Below are 22,802 nucleotides of genomic sequence, written 5' to 3' on the forward strand. Positions count from 1 at the left end.
TTTCCTCATCACAAACAGACCTGGAGATGGGTTTTGTTTCATTCACACATGTTTAACACACAATCTCAACTGAATTACAGGTGAAAGGAGCTGCTAACTTGTGTAGACAGATTCATGATAATAAAAGGATTACTCAAATGTGTGAATGAAACAAAATACAACTCCAGGTATGTTTTTGAGTCACGTTTCTCAAATGCAGAAGACATCTCTTCCTAAACTCTGGATCATTCACAACCTGTCACTTCTTTTACCTGAGAGTAACAAGGGTTTGGTGCTTCTGCTGAAATCTGCTGTTTCTCAGTCCTCTGGGCGGCAGTAGCTCACTTGGTAGAGCATTCGCCCACTGATCTGGAGGTTGGTGGTTTGACTCCAGCTCTCAACATAAACATCACAGGTTGAGTGGTCAGATCCACTGACCCACAGTTTGGCTGGTGTGATTCCAGCTCCCACAGATGAATGCTGTCATTGTGTCCTTGGGCAAGACACTTAACCCACCTTGCCCACAGTGTCTGTGTACACTGGTGTGTGAATGGGTGAGTGGTTCCTTGTTGTAAAGTGCTTTGACCACCTTGAAGGTGGAAAAATTTGCCCATTTACTACTACTACTACCATCAACATCAGTGTAATTGCTCTTAGTAACAGAATTACACTGCTGGCTCTTGTACCACAACAATATTAAACCTGATTTATTTCAACACAATGTGCACAGTAACAGTCGTCATGTTTAACTGCCCTCTATTCATGCTTTTTACAGCTGATGTCATCAACATTCCCTGGAGGTGTGACGCTAACTGTAGGCTCGGCTGTGTCTAACGCTCTGTGCGACTTTAATCAGAGAGAACCGGACTACAGCAGGTGAGCTGATTTGTGCTGTTAAACAAATCTCTCACACATAAAATTATGGTTACAGGCTCGCTTCTTTGTGGAAAATCAATCAATTTGTTGAATGAAGAGGAATGGACTTTAAAAACAGAGAGGAGCTTTACTAGATCAACACCTGATGAAGTCACAAGGTATAACAGAGTGTTGTGAGCTGTGACTGAAACATGCATGAATGAAACAACATAACTCCAGGGATGTTTTTAAGAACAGACTAGAATACAAACATAGTATTAGTACTTTGATGACTGAGTACTGCCCAGGCCTCTTCACTCTCACACATATTTGAAATGTTGTGGTATTATTAGTTCTTTTTAATAAATGTCACCTTTAGCTCCCGCTCACACCGCTCTATTTCTGTCTCTGATCTCAGACTAAATTCCCTTCGGTGTGAAAAGGAAGTGTGTCTAGATGCTGAGCTGGTCGCCATGGTGACCGGCTGCAGGGACCAATCAGAGCGCGGCGTGTGGAGGGAAAACATCCTCCAGGAGCAGGTCTGTTTTTACAAAGCTCATGTGAGTAAAGACGACTCTGAGGTCACAGTCTGCTATTTATGGATTGATGTTCAGACTGTTACCTTTGACTCTAGTTATAAAATGATACTTTTATTTTGACATTAAAGAGGGAGTATTATACTTCTACGGGGTAATAAAGGTCCTACATAACGTAAAACTTCTGACTTCTGCGGATTTTTAGCCATGTTCTAATGTTAATGTTAATGTTACCTCAACAAAAACAGACCTGGAGCTGTGTTTTGTTTCATTCACATGTTTGAGTAACACTTTATTATTAGTCTGTTTATTTCTCATAAGCTCAAAATGCTCTGTTCCACCTGATGATGTCATGAAGCAGTAGTTTGCAGGTTAACAGCTCCGTGTGCCTTTAATTCAGTAGAAAATGCCGATTCTAGGTTAAATTTAAATGACTGTAGTGACGGTGTATTTGTGTGTTAAACATGTGTGAATGAAACAAAGCACAACTCCAGGTCTGTTTGTGATGAAGAAACTACAACATAACAGAGAAAATAGCAGAGAATATCGTAATATGGGCCCTTTAACTGTAACATAACATATTTATGAGGGGTGTAAGAAAAAATCGATTCAGTGGTATATCGTGATACTTCATTGCACTATTCTTGAATCGATTCAAAACGCATCTGAATCGATTTTTAAAAATAATATTTTTCACAAAAATTTATTAGTTGCATTCACTGTTCTCATGATTTAAAAAAAACACAAAAAACATTATATTTCATAGAATTGTGTTCTCTTGAAGGCGTAGTTCACTGTATTATTAGAAGTAATTACTGATAAATCGCAGTATATCATCCATTGATTTAGTATCGGGATATGTTGAATCGTGACATGTGAATCATGATATGTATCGTATCGTTAGACTCAAGGCAATGCACACCCCTGATATTTAGATCACTGTTTTACACGTTTTATAGTTTTGAAAATGCTGCATTCGCCAAAAACAGCATGTTAACATGTTTTATAAGTTTCACGATTGTGGTTTTTGGCATTTGAGGGAGTCTCACCTCACTTCGCTCCCTGTGCTAAGTCACTCTTCCTTCAGAGCGCTATCACAACACAATCACAGCACAATCATCCCGCTAATAAAACTACTGCACCTCACATCAGGTTTGTAAAGTTGCTGTGTACAGTTCTGTATCATGTTTTTTGTGTATTTATGGAGAATTGTCTTGTGTGAGCATGGGCTTGTGGGAGGAGCCTTGTACAGAATTTTACATCTTAAACATAAGGAGGGGTTTGAATAGTCCAGAGGAGATCTCTAGATTACTCAAACATGTATGGATGACTCTAAAATCTCTTTAGAATGGATGTAACGATATCCAAAACTCATGGTACGATATTATCACGATATGCATCTCACGGTACCATATTTATTGCTTTTAAAATACCTTAAGAAGACTCAACGCAAATCAATACTGTCATAATCTCAAGAATTAGTAAATAAGTAAAAAAAAAGATATTTCTTCATGTTGTCTGCACTGAAATGAATCATGGGATATGTAGTTCCTGATTCTTCTTAGCTGTTACTACTATAAAACAATGCACTTAAGTAAATTAACTTGTGACAACCCACGATATTACTGAGAGACCTCTGACGATACGATATCACGATATTTGGGTTATTGTTACAGTCCTACTCTTTAGGCATGTTTTTGATGAGGGAATGCTGTTATAACATGTTAGAAAGCTCCAAACACGTGACATAATACTCCCTGTTTAAAGTTTTGCGGTGTCAGGTGAACTGGAGGATACACGGGGGGCTGGGTGACCCTGGGCTCACCCTGAGGTGCTCTGCTCTGGACACATGTTTCCTTTGAGCTCGTTATCTTCAGCTAATCAGGTTTGATTTTCCTGCACAGGCTCTGCTCAGGGACAATCCAATAAATACATTAGGATGTGTTTGGTTCTTTAATAAGCAAAAGTAAGAAATATCTCAGAACAGCGGTGTCAAAAGCATCGAAATTCAGATACTAATCGATAAATAAAACTGTGGAACTACTGAACTATTGACACTAGATACTCATTTTTTGCAGTATCGATACTAAAAATGTTCAATTGACGAGGGATTACACAGATATAAGGTCACATGGGAATAGAAAAGAAAAGTACTTCCATTTAATAATCAATCAAAACTGTGATTGCATTTTTAGTATCGTGACAATTCTAAGTAGTAGTCACAGTAGTATTTGTAGTAGCAGTGGTAGTAGTCACTTTCTTGAATCACCCTCACCCTCACCCGCCCAGAGCAGTGAGTGACAGGAGCAGAGTGACAGGAGCAGAGTGACAGGAGCAGGCAGGAGCAGAGAGCGCTGACTGAAGTTTATTTTGAGACCGGACTAGATCTAAACTGGATTTGGACTGAGACTCGTCCAACGTCCATCTCACATGTCTCTGCTCACTGCTGTGACTAAACCAGGACTAAACCAGGACTAAACCAGGACTAAAGCAGAACTAAACCAGGACTAAAGCAGAACTAAACCAGGACTAAATCAGGACTAAAGCAGGACTAAACCAGGACTAAAGCAAGACTAAACCAGGACTAAACCAGGACTAAAGCAGAACTAAACCAGGACTAAAGCAGGACTAAACCAGGACTAAAGCAGAACTAAACCAGGACTAAAGCAGAACTAAACCAGGACTAAATCAGGACTAAAGCAGGACTAAACCAGGACTAAATCAGGATTAAAAGAGGATTTAAACACGACTAAAGCAGGACTAAACCAGAACTAAACCAGGACTAAATCAGAACTAAATCAGAACTAAAGCAAGACTAAAGCAGAACTAAACCAGGACTAAACCAGGACCAAGCCAGGACTAAACCAGGACCAAGCCAGGACTAAAGCAAGACTAAAGCAGGACTAAACCTTCACCAACACATTAAAGTAGAACCAAACCAGATCAAAGGGAGGACTAAAGATGGACTAAACCAGAACCAAACCAGAACCAAACCAGGACTAAAGCAGAACTAGATGTGAATATGCTCACTGCTGTTTATCTAGTCAGAGACGGAGTAGCTCAGTACTGGTGCTGGCTTCAGGTACCAGCACATTTTTATTTTTATTTTTTACCAGATTCAAGGTGCTGTAAATTGTTGTTTATTTTGAAATGTTTTGAAATCACAGATTATTTTAAATTCACTCCACAAATACTCAAATGTGATCAACTTCTGTCAGTCCCAAAGACTCAACACTAGCTCTGAACCAGAACCAAACCAGGACTAAAGAAGAACCAAACCAGGACTAAACCAGGACTAAAGAAGAACCAAATCAGGACTAAACCAAGACTAAAGAAGAACCAAACCAGGATTAAAACAGGACTAAACCAGGACTAAAGAAGAACCAAACCAGGACTAAAACAGGACTAAACCAAGACTAAAGAAGAACCAAACCAGGACTAAAACAGGACTAAACCAGGACTAAACCAGGACTAAAGAAGAACCAAACCAGGACTAAAGAAGAACCAAACCAGGACTAAAGAAGAACCAAACCAGGACTAAAACAGGACTAAACCAGGACTAAAGAAGAACCAAACCAGGACTAAACCAAGACTAAAGAAGAACTAAACCAGGACTAAAGAAGAACCAAACCAGGACTAAAACAGGACTAAACCAGGACTAAAGAAGAACCAAACTAGGACTAAACCAGGACTAAAGGAAAACTGAACTAGGGCTAACCCAGGGCTAAAGAAGAACTAAACCAGGACTAAACCAGATCTAAACCAGGACTCAAGCAGGACTGAGCAGGTCTTTTTCTGGGTGTAAATGAGAACCAACCTGACGTCGTTTTGCTGTGGAGGTTTCTTCTGTCCCACCAGGTTGACGGTCCGAGCCTGGATCGGCTTCTCCTCCCTGAAATACAGCCCAGACATGACATGAGAGTGATTTGCAGTGGCAGCGCAGCGTCTCAAGTGGGATTCTTCTGTTCCATTTAGTTTCTTGTGTCAGTTCTTCTGCATATGTTTAATGTGAACTTTGAACAGAAATCTATTATTAAAACATAAATCACAAATCGAACCATATTACTATTTTAGCACAGAGACATTTGAGCGCTGAAACTCCAACACAAAATTCAAGAGGAGGACTGAGGCTCTGAGGCTGAGACTTGGGTTTTGCTTCATGAGGAAGGTCTGATGGACTGAAACCTTGTATCAAAAAAAGAAAACCAGGAGTGAGACATTGTGTTTATCTTGAAAACAGCTAAAAGCCTCTCCAACGCCCCAGTCAAGTGTACAGAGTCTACACCGAAAAGAGTCGTGATCAAACCCACCCACACACAGGGAGAACACGCAAAGTCCACAGTCCAGGAAGGAATTGAACCTCAGACCCTCAGGCTGCAAGGAAACGACTAACAACTCTGCCACTTTGACACCCTATATTACTCAAAATTGACTCTTGTGAGCTTTAAAATGTTAAAAATGTTGTTACCTTCTCAAAAGCAGACCTTATGTTTCATTCACACATGTTTGAGTAACTCTTTATTATTAGTCTGTCAAAGTCTCCAAAGCTCAAAATACTCTGCTCCACCTTGTGATGTCATGAAGGGATCATTTTCAAGTGAACAGCTCCTTTTACCTTTAGCTGAGTAGAGACTGTCTGAAATGATCCAAATGATTCTGGTAAAGGTGTATGCAGTTTAAAAACAGTGGAGCACTTCCTGCATCACCAGTGTTGGGAAGGTTACTTTTAAAATGTATTCCCCTACAGATTACAGATTACATACACCAAAATGTAGTTTGTAATGGAAAACATTAAATTACTTAAAGTGAGTAACGTAATCTGAATATTTTGGATTACTTGATTTGCTGTAGAGAAACAAAGACGAGGAAATCTTCACGTAAGATGTTTTGTTCGCTATAAACTGCTGTTAAATCCTGTTTTAGACCCGGTTTAGTCCTGGTTCAGTCCTGGTTCAGTCCTTGTTTAGTCCTGGTTCAGTCCTGGTTTAGTCCTGGTTTAGTCCTGGTTTAGTCCTGATTTATTCCTGGTTTAGTCCTGTTAAATCCTGGTTTAGACCTGTTTTAGACCAGTTTTAGTCCTGGTTCAGTCCTGGTTTAGTCCTGGTTCAGTCCTGGTTTAGTCCTGGTTTAGTCCTGATTTAGTCCTGGTTTAGTCCTGTTAAATCCTGGTTTAGACCTGTTTTAAACCTGTTTAGACCTGGTTTAGACTTGGTTTAGACCTGTTTTAGACCTGGTTTTAAACCTGGTTTTGTGTCCAGCAATGAGTGGAATTACTGAGAAAAAAAAAAAAAAAAAGGGATATAGCCCCAAATGTAAAAACAGGAAAATCCTGCTGTGTAATCTATTTTTGTCAAGCAAGTAACTGTAATCCAATTACCACTCACTGAAACAGTAACTGTAACTGAATACAGTTACTCATAATTTGTACTCTGATTACGTAACTCCGGTACATGTAATCTGTTTCTCCCCAACACTGTGTATTACCACATGACATCACAAGGTGGAACAAGGTGTTTTCTGTTTGAGAGAAGAGCTCAGTCTAAATGTGCAGGTTTGTGTGTGAACGTGAAAGTGTGAATGAAACTAAACACAAGTCCAGATCTGTTTGTGCTGAGGAAACGACATTAGAACAGAGATCAGACAAGACTTTAAACTGGGCCCTTTCAGTTCGAGGTTGGGTCCGGATCGTTTGAGCTCTGAGTCTGTTCTGTGTGGGCTAAAACCACCTTTATTTAACACATGCGCTTTTCTCACTTTAAATGCTTTTGTTTGTGTCTTAAGAAAAAGTGTGAAAGAAAACGTGCTAAAGACTCTCTAACACCGACACTAACACAAACTGCACACGATTAAACACGCAAACAATACATTTAATATTAGCATTTATACATCTGAACACACCCACACGGACGGACGCTCGCTCAGGTTCAGACCTGCTGTAGACCTGGTTTAGTTCTAGTTTAGTCCTGGTTTAGACCTGGTTTAGTTTTGGTTTAGTTCTGGTTTAGTCCTGCTTTAGTCCTGCTTTAGACCTGGTTTAGGTCTGGTTGAGTCCTGGTTTAGACCTGGTTTAGACCTAGTTTAGTCCTGATCTAGTCTTGGTTTAATCCTGGTCTAGTCTTGGTTTAGTCCTGGTTTAGTCCTGGTTTAGTCCTGGTTTAGTCCTGGTCTAGTCCTGGTCTAGTCTTGGTTTAGTCCTGGTTTAGTCCTGGTTTTGTCCTGGTTTAGTCTTGGTCTAGTCCTGGTTTAGTCCTGGTTTAGTCTTGGTTTAGTCCTGGTTTAGTCCTGGTCTAGTCCTGGTCTAGTCCTGGTTTAGTCCTGGTGTAGTCCTAGTTTAGTCCTGGTTTAGTCCTGGTTTAGTCTTGGTTTAGTCCTGGTTTAGTCCTGGTCTAGTCTTGGTTTAGTCCTGGTTTAGTCCTGGTCTAGTCCTGGTTTAGTCCTGGTTTAGTTCTGGTCTAGTCCTGGTTTAGTCCTGGTTTTGTTCAGGTGTTAAACATCTCTCTTTCAGTGCCTCATCAAGAATAAATATGACGTTAAAATAATCTCCAAACTGTACAATTAAAAAGTCTAAATTGTATTCATTCACTCCTTTCTGAGTGATTTTTCAGTATTCACATGTACAGAGCAGTGGGTGGAGACAGGGGGTAGGTGAAAACAGAATTTTCTCAGCCCTGAAACCTTGAGTGCAGCACAATCAGATGATTTAGATCATGACTGTAAAGAAGGATCCTTCAAGAGCCTCAAGTGTTCAAGGACACACAAGGATGAAACCTATGAAATCAACTGTGGTCATGTGTACACTGAAATATCATTGTGGGAGAAATACAACTTATTGAATAACAATGGACAAAATATATTTATTGTGCTCATGTAGATGAAGTTTTGTATTTAATGAGTCACTTCTACTACAGAATCATCAACATGTTTAAAGGTTTTACACTCACTCCTCACAAACACAAATACTGAGGAATAACAAAGTCCTTCTAGATCATTCCTGCAGTCGGCGGTTACAGATTTGGGGCTGGGGCGGCAGGAGCTCGGAGGTAGAGCATTTATTCACTGATATGAAGATTGGTGGTTCTATATATATATAAAAAAAAAAAAAAAAAAAAAAACATTGGTTGAGCATCAGATCCAATGACCCACAGGTTGGTGATTCCAGCTCCCACAGTTGAATGCTGTCTTTGTGTCCTTGGGCAAAACACTTAACCCACCTTGCCACCAGTGTGTGTGTGTGTGTGTGTGTGTGTGTGTGTGTGTGTGTGTGTGTGTGTGTGTGTGTGTGTGTGTGTGTGTGTGTGTGTGTGGTTCCTTGTTGTAAAGAGCTTTGAGCCTTGAAGGTGGAAAAGCGCTGTATAAAGTGTAGCCACGAGGTCGTATCCCTCTCCAGGCAGACGTTGCAGATTTGCAACAGCTAAATGCCAATGACCTACTTACTCCAAATCCATATTTTATGAGCTTTTTTTACTCAGGAGCCTTTTTTCCCATCCATGCTGATAAATAGGGCTGGGTATCATTAAGAAGTTGCCGATACGATACATACCTCGATACAGTGCACTTTCGATTTGATATGATATATTTCAAATTGATTTGATACAGTTCAATAAAAATAAAGGCAAAATCGTGGCTGTGATACTAAAAGTGTTTGTTAAACCACTTCTTGTGCAAAGTTCATATGAAACACAAACATTTTAATCCTCAAAACAGTGAAAATGTCAAATGTGTTGCATAAATGAGTTTTCTTTCACTCCACAAACAACAAAACTGCAGCACTGTAACAAAATAATCTAGTAAAACACACGTAAAAATACTCTTGGTGACATATCGATACAGTAGCCCACAATATCGATACTGTATCATCACATTAAACGATACAATATATCGATATTCCAATATTTTTGCACACCACTACTGATAAACGTGGACGATGCAGACTGTGTAAGAACAAACACACAAACGACCTGCCAGAAATGCAAAGTACTTTTGTTGTTTACAAAGGATAAAAATAGTTTCTTGGAGAACCACACGAAAAAGTGATGTTGTTCTGTCACTGTAAAGCTGTTACACTGAGCTTTATGTTTTCATTGTTATGAAAAGTGGTTTATACATAAAGTTAATGTTCATATAATTTTCAGTCTTCAGTGTTAATTTACTACACCAGACCAATGCTGCAAATCTGCAACATCCCAGAATGCACTGCATGTGAAGGTCTCTCTCAAACAAAAATCAGGATTGTATATTACTGCCCCATATGATCATTTTCCCCAAATATCAGATTTTTTCCTGTTACTAAAATTTTATTTGAGCCTGAGAGAGTTAAAAGTCTTAAAAATGTCTTAAATTTCATGTTCCTAAATTAAGGCCTTAAAAATCTTAAATTATGTTGTTCAAGTCTTATTTTTTTCACTATTTCATTAGCCTATTTTTTTGTAAACTCAACCAGGCTGCAGTGCGATGTTAAACGGAGGGAGGAAAAACAACAACAACAACAACAACAACAATGTGTAATGATGTATTGTGACTAAACGTTTAATTTGGAGTATACGCAAACAATACTTTGGTTCCTGCGCTGGCGGCCATGAGTAAACCATCAGTCGAGTGGAGGAAGACGTTGGATGGATCATGAGGAAGTGTTGGTTTAATCCACAGTGGCTCTTAGGCTACGTTCAGACTGCAGGGCTTAATGCTCAATTTGGATTTTTTTTGTGAAATCCGATGTTTTTGCGAGGTCCTTCACCTTTCCAATTAAATGCGACTTGTATGTGATCTCCAGTGGTCCAAAAGTGTCCCGCATGTGCACTGGAGACACGCCAACGTCAACCGCAGTGAGCGTACTCTGTGTTTACGGAAGTTGTTCAAACATGGACGCAGCATCGAGCACCTGGAGATTTTAAAGTTCCTCTCGTACCGGAGCCAGAACATGTACTTAATTGTTGTAATTAGAAGATTGAGAAGGAGAAGGACGAGGTTTTTGGGCATGGTGTTTTGTGGGACAGTGTGTTGAAAGGAACGTGTGGATAAATGCACTTTGGCCGTTCAGACTGAAGTCACATGTCAAAAGATCAGATATGTTTGGGTTTTAGGAGCACATATCCAAGTGTCCTGGGTCACATTTGAAAAAATCAGATCCGTGTCGTTCAGACTGTCATTAAAAGATCAGATACAGGAACATAGAGGCCAAAAAGTCTGATTTGGGTCACTTCAGTCTGCAGTTAGATTCTAGATGTGGTCGTTGGTTGGTCATTACTCAAATTGGATCTTTTGTCTTTCGCCCGCATAATCGGTACGATGTTGGTCTTAATTTTCATTTAAGTGGTCTTAAAAAGCTCTTTAAAAACTCTTAAATTCGGGGTAAATTCTGGGGAAACCCTGTATATAAAATTTGACCATTTATTCCACATCAGTAAATACTAGACATATAATATTGACTTCATTATTTCATCACAGCAATGCAATTAATTATAATAGTATACAATAGTATAGTATTCAATATTTTATGTATTTTACTAAATTTCTTTACATAAATGTGGCTTCTGACTTTTGAACCAAGAGACACAATCACAAACCTTTGTCTGTTCATGAATCAGAATGTAAAAAAAGAACTTTTCTATTTTTAGCAGAAGTCTCAGGAGCTGCAGGGGCATCCCCAAAGGACACGAGACACCTGCTGTAAACACTGTACACTCACACTCTCTCCTCCTTCAAAACCCTCTCTCCCTCTCTCTCTTTCTCTCCTTTTCTCTCCTTTCTCACTACATGCTTCCACTCCTCTGTATCTCTCTTCTCTTTTATCTGCTCTCTCTCTTTCCCCTCTTTTCTCTCTACCTTCTGTACCCTCTTTCTTTCCATGCTTTCCACTTCTCTCCCCTATCCCTCTCTTCATCCTCTCATCCTCCATCTCTCTCCCTTCTCTCTAATTCCCCCCTCCTTCCCTCCTCCTCTCCTCTCCAGCCTTCCTTCATGTTACTCATCTCTCTCCTCTGCCCTCTCTCGCTCTCCTCTCTTTCTTTCTCGTCTTCCTCTCGTCCTCCCCCTCTCCTCCGTCTCTCGTCGCTGTCTTTCTCTGGTAGATTACAGGAAGTCTTAAGTCGAACGTATATGGGCCGTTTCCCTCTTTAGATGCTGTGAATCGATATGCAGTGCCCGGCTATCTCAGCGCTTAAAATAGAACAGGAGCGCTCGCTTTGCTCACAGGGAGCGCGCGGCTCACGGGGAGCACACAGTACAGCAGGAGCGCTCGCTTTGCTCACAGGGAGCACTCACAGCTGCAACGGGAGGGACGGGGCCAAGTGCACCAATACTCTCATTTATATATATTATATATCATATATACTACTACTACTACTACTACTACTACTACTACTACTACTACTACTACTACTACTACTACTACTACTGCTGCTGCTGCTGCTGCTACTACTACTACTACTACTACTACTACTACTGCTGCTACTACTACTACTACTGCTACTACTACGACTGCTACTACTACTACTACTGCTACTACTACTACTATTGTTACTACTACTGCTTCTACTACTATTGTTACTATTACTAATACTGCTACTACAACTATTGTTACTACTACTGCTACTACTACTACTATTGTTACTACTACTGCCACTACTACTGTTGTTACTATTACTAATACTGCTACTACTACTATTGTTACTACTACTACTACTGCTACTATTACGACTGCTACTACTACTGCTAATACTACTATTGTTACTATTACTAATACTGCTACTACTACTATTGTTACTACTACTACTACTGCTACTACTACTGCTAATACTACTATTGTTACTATTACTAATACTGCTACTACCACGACTGCTACTAAGACTGCTACAACTACTATTGTTACTACTACTACTACTGCTACTATTACTACTATTGTTACTACTGCTACTACCAGTGTTGGGAGCATTATAATAGTAACTAATTACTGTAATGCGCTGTTTTTTGCTGTAACGCAGTCATGTGGCATTACAGGGGGGGGGGGAATTGTAAAATGTTACTTGGTACAAATGTGAGTAATGCGTGTTACAATACTTTTTTAACCTGGACTGAAGTGGTGGGTTTTTCGTTTTTCTTCACACAAATTCACTAAAATCACGGCGATATCAGCAGCGGTGAAACGGCGGAGGTGAGTCCGTGTAGACCGTCAGGTGACCGCGAGCGAAAGGACCAACAAAGAACCCCACGCTCCACCTAGCTGATCTCGCTCGGGGGAGGTCCTAGATTCCAAGTTCTAATACAAGATTAGTCCTGGTTTGGTTCTGGTTTAGTCTTGGTTTAGACCTGGTTTAGTCCTGGTTCATTTCTGATTTAATCCTGGTTCAGTACATATACGGTGCAAAAGTTCGGCATCTTCGCAGTTATTTTGGTGAGAGTAACTTAAAAGTAATGCAACAATAGTGTAATGTTTTACATTTTAAATACAGTAATAATGTAATGTAACTAATGACTTTGAAATAACAGTAATAAGTCATAATTAACACATTACAGTTAAAGTCACTTGCCCAACAGTGGCTACTACTACTAATGCTACTACTACTATCTATACTACTACTACTACTACTACTACTACTACTACTACTACTACTATTACCACTACTACTACTACTACTGCTACTACTACTACTATTACTACTACTACTACTACTACTACTACTACTACTACTACTACTACTACTATACTACTACTACTACTACTACTATCTATTACCACTACTACTACTACTACTGCTACTACTACTACTATTACTACTACTACTACTACTACTACTATACTACTACTACTACTACTACTATCTATTACCACTACTACTACTACTACTGCTACTACTACTACTACTACTACTACTACTACTACTACTACTACTACTACTACTACTACTACTACTACTACTACTACTACTACTACTACTACTACTACTACTACTACTACTACTACTATTACTACTTTTACTACTACTATTTCTACTACTACTACTACTACTATTACTACTACTACTACTACTACTACTACTACTACTACTACTACTACTACTACTACTATTACTACTCTTACTACTAATATTTCTACTACTACTACTACTACTACTGCTGCTGCTGCTGCTACTTCTACCACTACTACTATTATTACTACTACTACTACTACAACTACTACTGTTACCAACAGTACTACTACTGTTACTACTATTATTGCTACTACTACTACTACCACCACTACTACTGTTACTGCTCCTACTACTACTGTTATTACTACTATTACCTAACTCGTGTGTGTGTCTCTCACAGCCTGTGTCACACTTGTAGTATTCACATGCATGACTTCACACACGTGCACAGTTTAAGCTCTACAGAAATGACCCAAGCCTCAGAGACAATCACCTCGAAAACTTCATCTAGTGACTCTCACGGCTCTTTCTTACAACTTTTACACACACACAGAGTTTCAGAAGCACATGAAGAGCACAGACTGTAGAAAGAAGCAGACTAAGGGAGTGTGACGTCACCCACAGTGTTCAGCTCCAGTCAAATGAAACTCAACTCAACAGGTATAGGGACCAATATGGAAAAATAGTGAAATAAAAAAAACAGGATCATGTAGAGTGAGTAAATACGAACATTTCAAGACCAAAATGACAAGGCTCACTGCCGCAGTTATAAAGAGAAGGTGATGTTTTGTTTTAATTGGAGCCAGAGCCAGAAGTGTGTCCATGGTCACCTCCTAGATACGTCCAGTTATATATGTACAGTGTGTGGTGTTGCAATCTAAGAATTTACTCTATTTAGCAGAAAAAAAAAAAAAAAAAGTGGAGTAATGTAGTTTCCTCATCACAAAAAGACCAGGAGTTGGGTTTTGTTTCATTCACTCATGTTTCAGCCCCTGCACATTCAGTCTACTTTCAGACTGCAGCCTGAAGTGACACAAATCTGATTTTTTCACCCTATGCTCCCGTATCTGATCTTTTAATGACACAGATCAGATTTTTTCAAATGTGACCCAGACCACTTGGATATGTGCTCTTAAAACTGATACATATCTGATCTTTTGACAGGTGACTTCAGTGTGAACGGTCAGGTCACATTCATCCACCTACACGTCAGGCTCAGAGTCTCGTCAGTGGAGGGAAAGCGAGGTTAGTGAGTTCATTCCTATTCAGTTAATAATATAATATATCGCTGTATTCAGGCCAAACTGGAGGAGTCTTATTGAAACTGGGCAGTTTTTTAAATGATTGCCAAAGAAATGTCCAAGTCTTGACTCCAGTGTCAACGAAAAATAAAGATCCTGCGAGCCAAACCCAAGGAGGCTAAAGACGTAAAGAAACAAAGTGACTGGGGACGTGTAACCTGTCCATTTTACCTAAAACTGGACCAGATTTTGAGAGAAAAGTCCAGAGTTTAGGCGACTTCCATAAACACTGAGCACGCTCGCTGTGTGTGACGTCGTCGTGTCCTTCAGTGCTCATGCGAGACACTTTTGGGGAGTTTAAAGTTCACACTGGAGATCGCATACAAGTCATATTTAACTGGAAATGTGAACAACCTTGCAAAAAAAATCAGATTTCACAAAAAAATCTGAATTGAGCATTAATCCCTGCAGTCTGAACGTAAACAACACTGTTACACCTGCTGATGTCACGAGGTGGAGCTTCTCTGTGATAAGCTCCTCTATGATTTCCACTTTTGCTGAGCTTTTCTGAGATTTCTTTTGAGTCAAAAAGACCCAAATCAGACCTCAACCGAAGCCCGTGTCTCACAGAGGAGCCAGTGTGTGTGCACGAGCCCGCCTCATGATGTCATTCATATGATCAGACTAAAAATACATGTGACTAATGCTCCATTCACACTCCCCTTTATCACAACCATGACTAAACCTGGAACTGAACCCTCACCAGAGCAGGACTAAAACAGGACTACAACATGACCAAAGCAAATCTACACAAGGACTAAATCAGGACAACACCGGAACTAAACCAGGACTAGATCAGGACTAGAACAAGACCAAACCATGTGTGAATGAAGCCCACATGTGTTTCCTCCATGTGCGTGTCATTTCTACAAACGAAAAAAATGAAACAAGTGACCAAATATAAGCAGCGTGTTATATGGACTGAGATATGGAATAAACTAAACTAGATCTTGACTAGACCATGAAGGACTAAACCAGGACCAAGCCAGAACTAAGCCAGAACCAATCCAGGACCACAGCAAGACCAAACCAGGACCAAACCAGGACTAAACTAGGACTAAACCAGGACTAAGCCAGGACCAAATCAGGACTAAGCCAGGTCCAAACCAGGACTAAACCAGAAGCAAACTAGGACTAAACCAGGACAAAGCCAGAACTAAGCCAGAACCAATCCAGGACCAAACCAGGACTAAGACAGTACTAAGCCAGGACTAACCCAGGAACAAACCAGGACTAAACTGGAAGCAAATTAGGACCAAACCAGGACTAAATCAAGACTAAACCATAACTAAACAAGGACTAAACCAGGTTTAAGCCAGAACTAAACTAGAACAAATCCAGGACCAAACCAGGACTAAACCAGGACTAAGCCAGAACCAATCCAGGAACAAACCAAGACCAAACCAGGACTAAAATAGGATCAAGCCAAGTCTATAGCAAGACTAAACCATAAGACAAAATGTTACACTTCTTGCTTTGGTTGACACTTGAGAGTTTGGGAAGGGTCAGGGAGAACGCAGACTCCTGTGCATTATCTGTGTAGAAGAGCACAGGTCGTCTCTGTCGTTCATCACTGTTCTCATGGTGCGCTCCAGATGTCCTCAGAGCTCAGACTTTCCCACACTCTGACATGAACATACAGAGATCTCGTCATTTCTACTCAGAATCTCAGAGAACATTTCAGAGTCCGAGTTAGAAAATCCCAGTTTGGAAAAAAAGATTGAAATGCGACAGTTTAAATATTGATTGTACTTGTTGTAAAAGTACTGTTACCCTAATCAGTACAAATGTAAGTAAAGAGCGTCACAATGCTTTTTTAACCTGGGCTGAAGTGGTGGTTTTTTTGTTTTTCTTCATAGAAATTCGCTAAAATCACCAAGATATCAGCAGCGGTGAAATGCTGGAGGTGCGCCCGTGTAGACCGTCGGGTGACTGCGAGCGAAAGGACCGGCACAGAACTCGCAGCTGGGCGCTCCTAGATTCCAAGTTCTAGTCCAAGATTAGTCCTGGTTTGGTCCTGGTTTAGTCCAGGTTCAGTTCTGGTTTAGATCTGGTTCAGTCCAGTGTTGGGGAGTAACAGATTACATGTACCAAAGTTGACCACCTATGGTCATGAGCTCTGGGTAATGACCGAAAGGACGAGATCGCGAATACAAGCACTCGAAATGAGTTTCCTCCGCAGGGTGGCTGGGCGCTCCCTTAGAGATAGGGTGAGGAGCTCAGTCACACGGGAGGAGCTCGGAGTAGAGCCGCTGCTCCTCCACGTCGAGAGGAGCCAGTTGAGGTGGCTCGGGCATCTGTTCTGGATGCCTCCTGGACGCCTCCCTCTGGAGGTGTTCTGGGCATGTCCCACCGGGAGGAGGCCCCGGGGAAGACCCAGGACACGCTGGAGGGACTATGTCTCTCAGCTGGCCTGGGAACACCTCGGGGTCCCCCTGGAGGAGCTGGAGGACGTGTCTGGGGTGAAGGAAGTTTGGGAGTCCCTGGTTAGACTGCTGCCCCCGCGACCCGGCCCCGGATAAGCGGAAGAAAATGGATGGATGGATGGATGTACCAAAGTTACATCATCAGAGTACAAATTATGAGTAACTGTATTTGGTTACAGTTACTGCTTCAGTGAGTGGTAATTGGATTACAGTTACTTTGTTGAAATAAATGGATTACACTGTGGTATTTTCACATTTGGGGCTATATTTTTTTCCCACAATTCCACTCATTGCCGGACACTAAACCAGGTCTAAACCAGGTCTAAACCAGGTCTGAACCAAGTCTAAACCAGGTTTAAAACCAGGTCTAAACTAGGACTAAACCAGGACTAAATCAGGACTAAAACCAGCACTAAACCAGGACTAAACCAAATCACAACAGGATTTAACAGGATTTAACAGGACTAAACCAAGCCATGTGGACCGTGTCACCTCCTTTTCTATCAGTAATATTTTTAATCTGGCTGAGTAAAGTCTGGGCTTTTTATTGTCTTTTAACAGACAAAACTTCTTATGTGAAGATTTCCTCGTCTTTGCTTCTCTACAGCAAATCAAGTAATCCAAAATATTCAGATTATGTTACTCAATTTAAGTAATTTAATGGATTCCGTTACAAACTACATTTTGGGATATGTAAACTGGGAATATGTAGTAACCTTCCCAACACCGGTTCAGTCCTGGTGCAGCTCTGATTTAGTCCTGGTTCAGTCCATATACGGCGCAAAAGTTCAGCATCTTCACAGTTATTTTGGTGAGAGTAACTTAAAGTGCTGCAACAGTAATATAATCTTTTACATTTTAAACACAGTAATACTGTAACATAAATGAATAACTTTGAAATGACAGTAACAAGTCATAAATAACACATTACAATATTAAAGTAACTTGTAAACAGCACTAATGTCAACAAAAGCAGAACGTCAGTCTCAGACGTTGCTTTATGAACTGTGAGTGTAGTAACAATGTCCAGGTGACTAAAGTAACTTCACTGGATCCACGTTTTTTCTGATCTGAGCTCTTTCTTCGTGTTTAGGACTTAGCTGAATCTTTTCTGTAATAAACTGGTCATTGTTTTTCCAACTTGAATCTGGACCAGGCATCTGCGGCGGAGTAACACCACTCCACTGCACGCCGTGCTGTTCGAGACTCTGAGCGGTGTGTTAAAACAGAACTGCTCCTCGAGGTTTAACGCCAACATAAACACGGTTCATATTTGTGGAGGTGCAGTGTTGGGAAGGTTCTTTTACCCCAAAATGTAGTTTGAAGCGTAATCCATTAAATTACTTAAAGTGACGTAATCTGAATACTTTGGATTACTTGATATTGTCATGCTTTTTAAAACTACATGAATGTACCAACAGCATCCTGCAAATTCTTGTTTGTTCTCTTCAAATTGTCTGTTGAGCCCAAGTCTCCATGAACAGACTTTTGTTTTCTGTAGAGAAGCAAAGACGAGGATCTTAACATAAGACATTTTGTCTGCTAAAAGAAAATAAAAAGCCCAGTCCTTACTTAACCGTATTCAAAATATTATTGATAGAGAAATTATTTTTATATGAGATCACCTTAAATTATGTCCACCTAATGTTAGGTGTTAATGTTAGGAGTTTTAGTCTTGGTTTAGTCCTGGTTTCGTTCTGGTTTAGTCCTGGTTTTAGTCTTGTTTTTGTCCTGGTTTTAGTCCTAGTTTAGTCTTGGTTTTAGTCTGGGTTTAGTTCTGGTTTAAATCCTGGTTTAGTCCTGGTTTTAGTCTTGGTTTTTGTCCTGGTTTTAGTCCTGGTTTAGTCCTGGTTTTAGTCCTGGTTTAGCCCAAAATGTGAAAACAGGAAAATACCACCCTGTAATCCATTTATTGCAACAAAGTAATTGTAATCCAATTACCACTTACTGAAACAGTAACTGTAACTGAATACAGTTACTCATAATTTGTACTCGGATTACATAACGCCGGTACATGTAATCTGTTTCTCCCCAACACTGCGGAGGTGTCTCTTGAGCAGAGCTTTTGGAAACGTTTTGACTGTAAAGGTTCCATCAGTGGATTGAAAAGTCTGAAGTCTCTCTGAGAGTCCGGGCCAAATCTGCACAACTCCAGAGGGACAAGAACCAAAAGTGGACGGAGAGCACCCTCTAACCACAGGGCTGCAGGACTCACCGCAATCCAGACTGCAACTTCGAATGGTTACATGAAGCATCATCATTTCCTCCACAAACAGCAAACTCTCTCGTCTTATTCTGCGTAAAACGTCTAACCGTGTAGTGTAGATCTGCACCAACATGTTCTGAAATGTGATTCTTGAATTCGTTTGTCAGTTCAGATTTCAGTCAATTCTTCTGGATGTTTAATAAGACAATCACTCACACAAAGTCCAGTTTTATGTAATGTCCATGTTTATGTTAATACATGTGTAATAATATTTCATCCGTCCAAGAATGTGTAAGTCATTTTTAGAGCTAAAAGTACTGATCTGAGCTACTTGTCCTGCCCTAATGTGAGTAGAAATGATTCTGGACATTCCTGTATTTCATATTTTGTAATTTAGCCATAACAGACTTTACTTGACTGTGATTGGTTAAACGCCTCTGTCACACAAAGCCTTACAGACCAATAGGAGGAGTGGGTGGGGACAGTGTGTTTCTGACCGCAGAGCTGCATTAAACAAATAAATAGCAATTACAGTTAGATTTTTACAGCTTAAACAGCCCTGAAGATACATTTTGTTTTATTTTATTTATTTCTTTATTTATTTACTTATTTATTTTCTTTTTTACACTGCATATTTCAAACACAAGCCAACTCAGTGTAGCCAGGTTGGCTCCACCTAGTGCTTCCGCTCAATTTCATTTCTCTCCAGCGACTAGATCAGGAATCAGAATACACTAGACGGAAGTGTGAATTTGGGCACTAGCCAGTCGGCGAAGAGTGATATATTTTGTGTTGTCAACGATTCCCGAGATCAAGGATTTAAAGCCTGAAAAAAGAGAATGTTTGGTGAATTTTATCAAGAGGAAAGACGTTATTGTCCTTCTTCCTACAGGATTTGAGAAAAGCTCTGTTAGCGGCGCATTACATACGTCACGACCAAATAGCAGTGATTGGCTAAATGATAAAAAGTACCCACCTACTGTTGAGCGAACGAATTCTAACACTGCGAGGTCAGACGGTTTCTACAAAGTGAAACCGTCTGTTGAATCAGGCTAAGCTCAAAGGGCATTACAAATACTAAAATACAAAAACATTTAAATGATCTGAACATTTGAATAGTTTACATAGTGCATATCTTTTTCTTTTAGTTTTCTACCATGTTCTAACGTTCCCTCATCAAAGACTTTGGATGTCATCCATGCAAGTTTGAATAATCTAGTGATCTTCTCCTGCACCCTGTACAAGCTCCAGAAATCTACAAAACTGTACACAGCAACTTGTACAACTACAGCAGACTTAATGTGATGTGCAGTAGATTCATTAGCGAGGTGCACGCTGACTGTGTTGTGACTGGGGCTGGGTATCATTCAGAAGTTGCTGATACGATACATACCTCAATATATAGACCACGATACGATACATATCTCGTTACAATGAGCTTACGATTCGATACAATTCAATATATTCAATATATTTCAAATCGATTTGATATGGTTCAATAAAAATAAAAGCTAATTCATGGCTGTGATACTAAAAGTCTTAGTTAAATCACTTCTTGTGCAAAGTTCATATAAAACACACCATTTTAATCATCAGAACAGTGAAAATGTTAAATGTGTCTCATAAATAAGTTTCCTTCCTCTTAACAAGCAACAGAACTGTAGTTGTAACAAAATAATTTAGTAAAATATACCAAAAAATACTCTACTCAGGATATATCAATACAGCAGCCCATGATAACGATACTGTATCATCACATTAAACGATACGATATATCGATATTTCAATATTTTTGCACACCCCTAGTTGTGACAGCGTTTTGAAGGGGGAGAGACTTAGCGTGAAGAGCAAAGGGAAGAGAACGCGTTGTTTTTAGCGAATAAAGTATTTTCAAAACGATCAAAGGTAACATGGTGATTGAAATATGTTAGTAAGAAGTAAAATATCGGCGTGTTAATGTTTGGCTGTGAGTGTAGTTCTGCAGTGTAAATCAGGCTCAGAACAGTAGCTGCTTACTTCACACTTCAGATGCCTCTTAGTAAAAGCAAAAGGGATGATATATTTGTTTCTGCTGTGAGCCTCTGTGATTTGTCAGAAGTTTGGATCTGGTCCCCACTCGTCCTTCTGTCCACTCTCTTCTATTAACTCAAGAAAAGTTTACTTTGATTTACTTTTGTTTTCTTTACTTTTCTACACAAAATATCATACTGATGAAACTGGACTAAACCAGGACTAAACCAGGACTACACCAGGACTACACCAGGACTAAACCAGGACTAAACCAGGACTACACACTACACCAGGACTACACGAGGTCTAAACCAGGACTAAACCAGGAGGACTACACCAGGACTAAACCAGGACTAAACCACGACTACACCAGGACTAAACCAGGATTAAACCAGCACTAAACCAGAACTGAACCAGGACTACACCAGGACTAAACCACAACTACACCAGGACTAAACCACGATTAAACCAGGACTACACCAGGACTAGACCAGGACTAAACCAGGACTAAACCAGGACTACACCAGGATTAAACCAGGACTACACCAGGACTACACCAGGACTACACCAGGACTAAACCAGAACTGAACCAGGACTAAACCAGAACTGAACCAGGACTACACCAGGACTAAACCAGAACTGAACCAGGACTACACCAGGACTAAACCAGGACTACACCAGAACTGAACCAGGACTACACCAGGACTAAACCAGAACTGAACCAGGACTACACCAGGACTAAACCAGAACTGAACCAGGACTACACCAGGACTACACCAGAACTGAACCAGGACTACACCAGGACTAAACCACAACTACACAGGGACTAAACGAGGACTAAACCAGGATTAAACCAGGACTAAACGAGAAATAACCCACGACTACACCAGAATTAAACCAGGACTACACCAGGACTAAACCTCAACTATAACAGACCAAACCAAGTCTATATTAAGACTAAACCAGGATCAAACCAGGACCTCCTCCCACTGTGAGTAACGCTACGTTGATATCGTCCTCGGGAGATTGAATTTTTTTTTTTTTTACAAGCTTGAACACAGCAGAAGTGGGAAACACCCCTCAGGAACTCATCAACTCATGTCTATTTCTCCAACACATGTGAGCCTGGACTTAAAACTGACCACATTTAAGGCTGTACTGTCAGTCAGCGACAGATCTCCACAAGAAACACCCCGTAGTACAACTGTTCCAATAATACAGACTAGTATTTTTAAATATATCACTCATTTGACCAGATCTTTGATATCTTTTGTCCTAACAACATGAAACTTATTAGAATGACACTCTCCAAATTTGAGATTGGTCGGCTGAGCGGTTCAAGAGTTACACGTGGAACAGACAAACACACACACAGACCTTCCTCGCATTAATAGACAGATGTAACATTAAAGGTGTCCTGTGTAACTTTTTGTTTTTCCGGTCTACCACCTGCTTGTGTCTATAGATACGTCGCTGCTCTGCCTGGCATGTTCCGCAGTGTGACATTAAACAGCTCTACTTTACATTTATTCAACTACAGATGGTTTTATAGCTCAAAAATACATAGAAAAACAAACTGTGAG

General features: G+C 40.2%; 1 protein-coding gene across 1 annotated transcript in view; it reads right to left on the reverse strand.

The window, feature by feature from the left end:
* The window catches only part of LOC110169166 (regulating synaptic membrane exocytosis protein 1-like), a 101,952-nt gene that overhangs the window by 76,775 nt on the left and 2,375 nt on the right, over window positions 1-22,802 (reverse strand). The window contains exon 2 of the mRNA XM_055162468.1: window positions 5,188-5,262. Within this exon, the coding sequence (XP_055018443.1) occupies window positions 5,188-5,262 (75 nt within the window). The remainder of the gene's footprint in view (window positions 1-5,187; window positions 5,263-22,802) is intronic.

The sequence above is a fragment of the Boleophthalmus pectinirostris genome, unplaced genomic scaffold (assembly GCF_026225935.1).
Source record: "Boleophthalmus pectinirostris isolate CB_2022bp ecotype Guang Dong unplaced genomic scaffold, ASM2622593v1 HiC_scaffold_5, whole genome shotgun sequence".
In the NCBI taxonomy this organism is placed as follows: domain Eukaryota; kingdom Metazoa; phylum Chordata; class Actinopteri; order Gobiiformes; family Gobiidae; genus Boleophthalmus; species Boleophthalmus pectinirostris.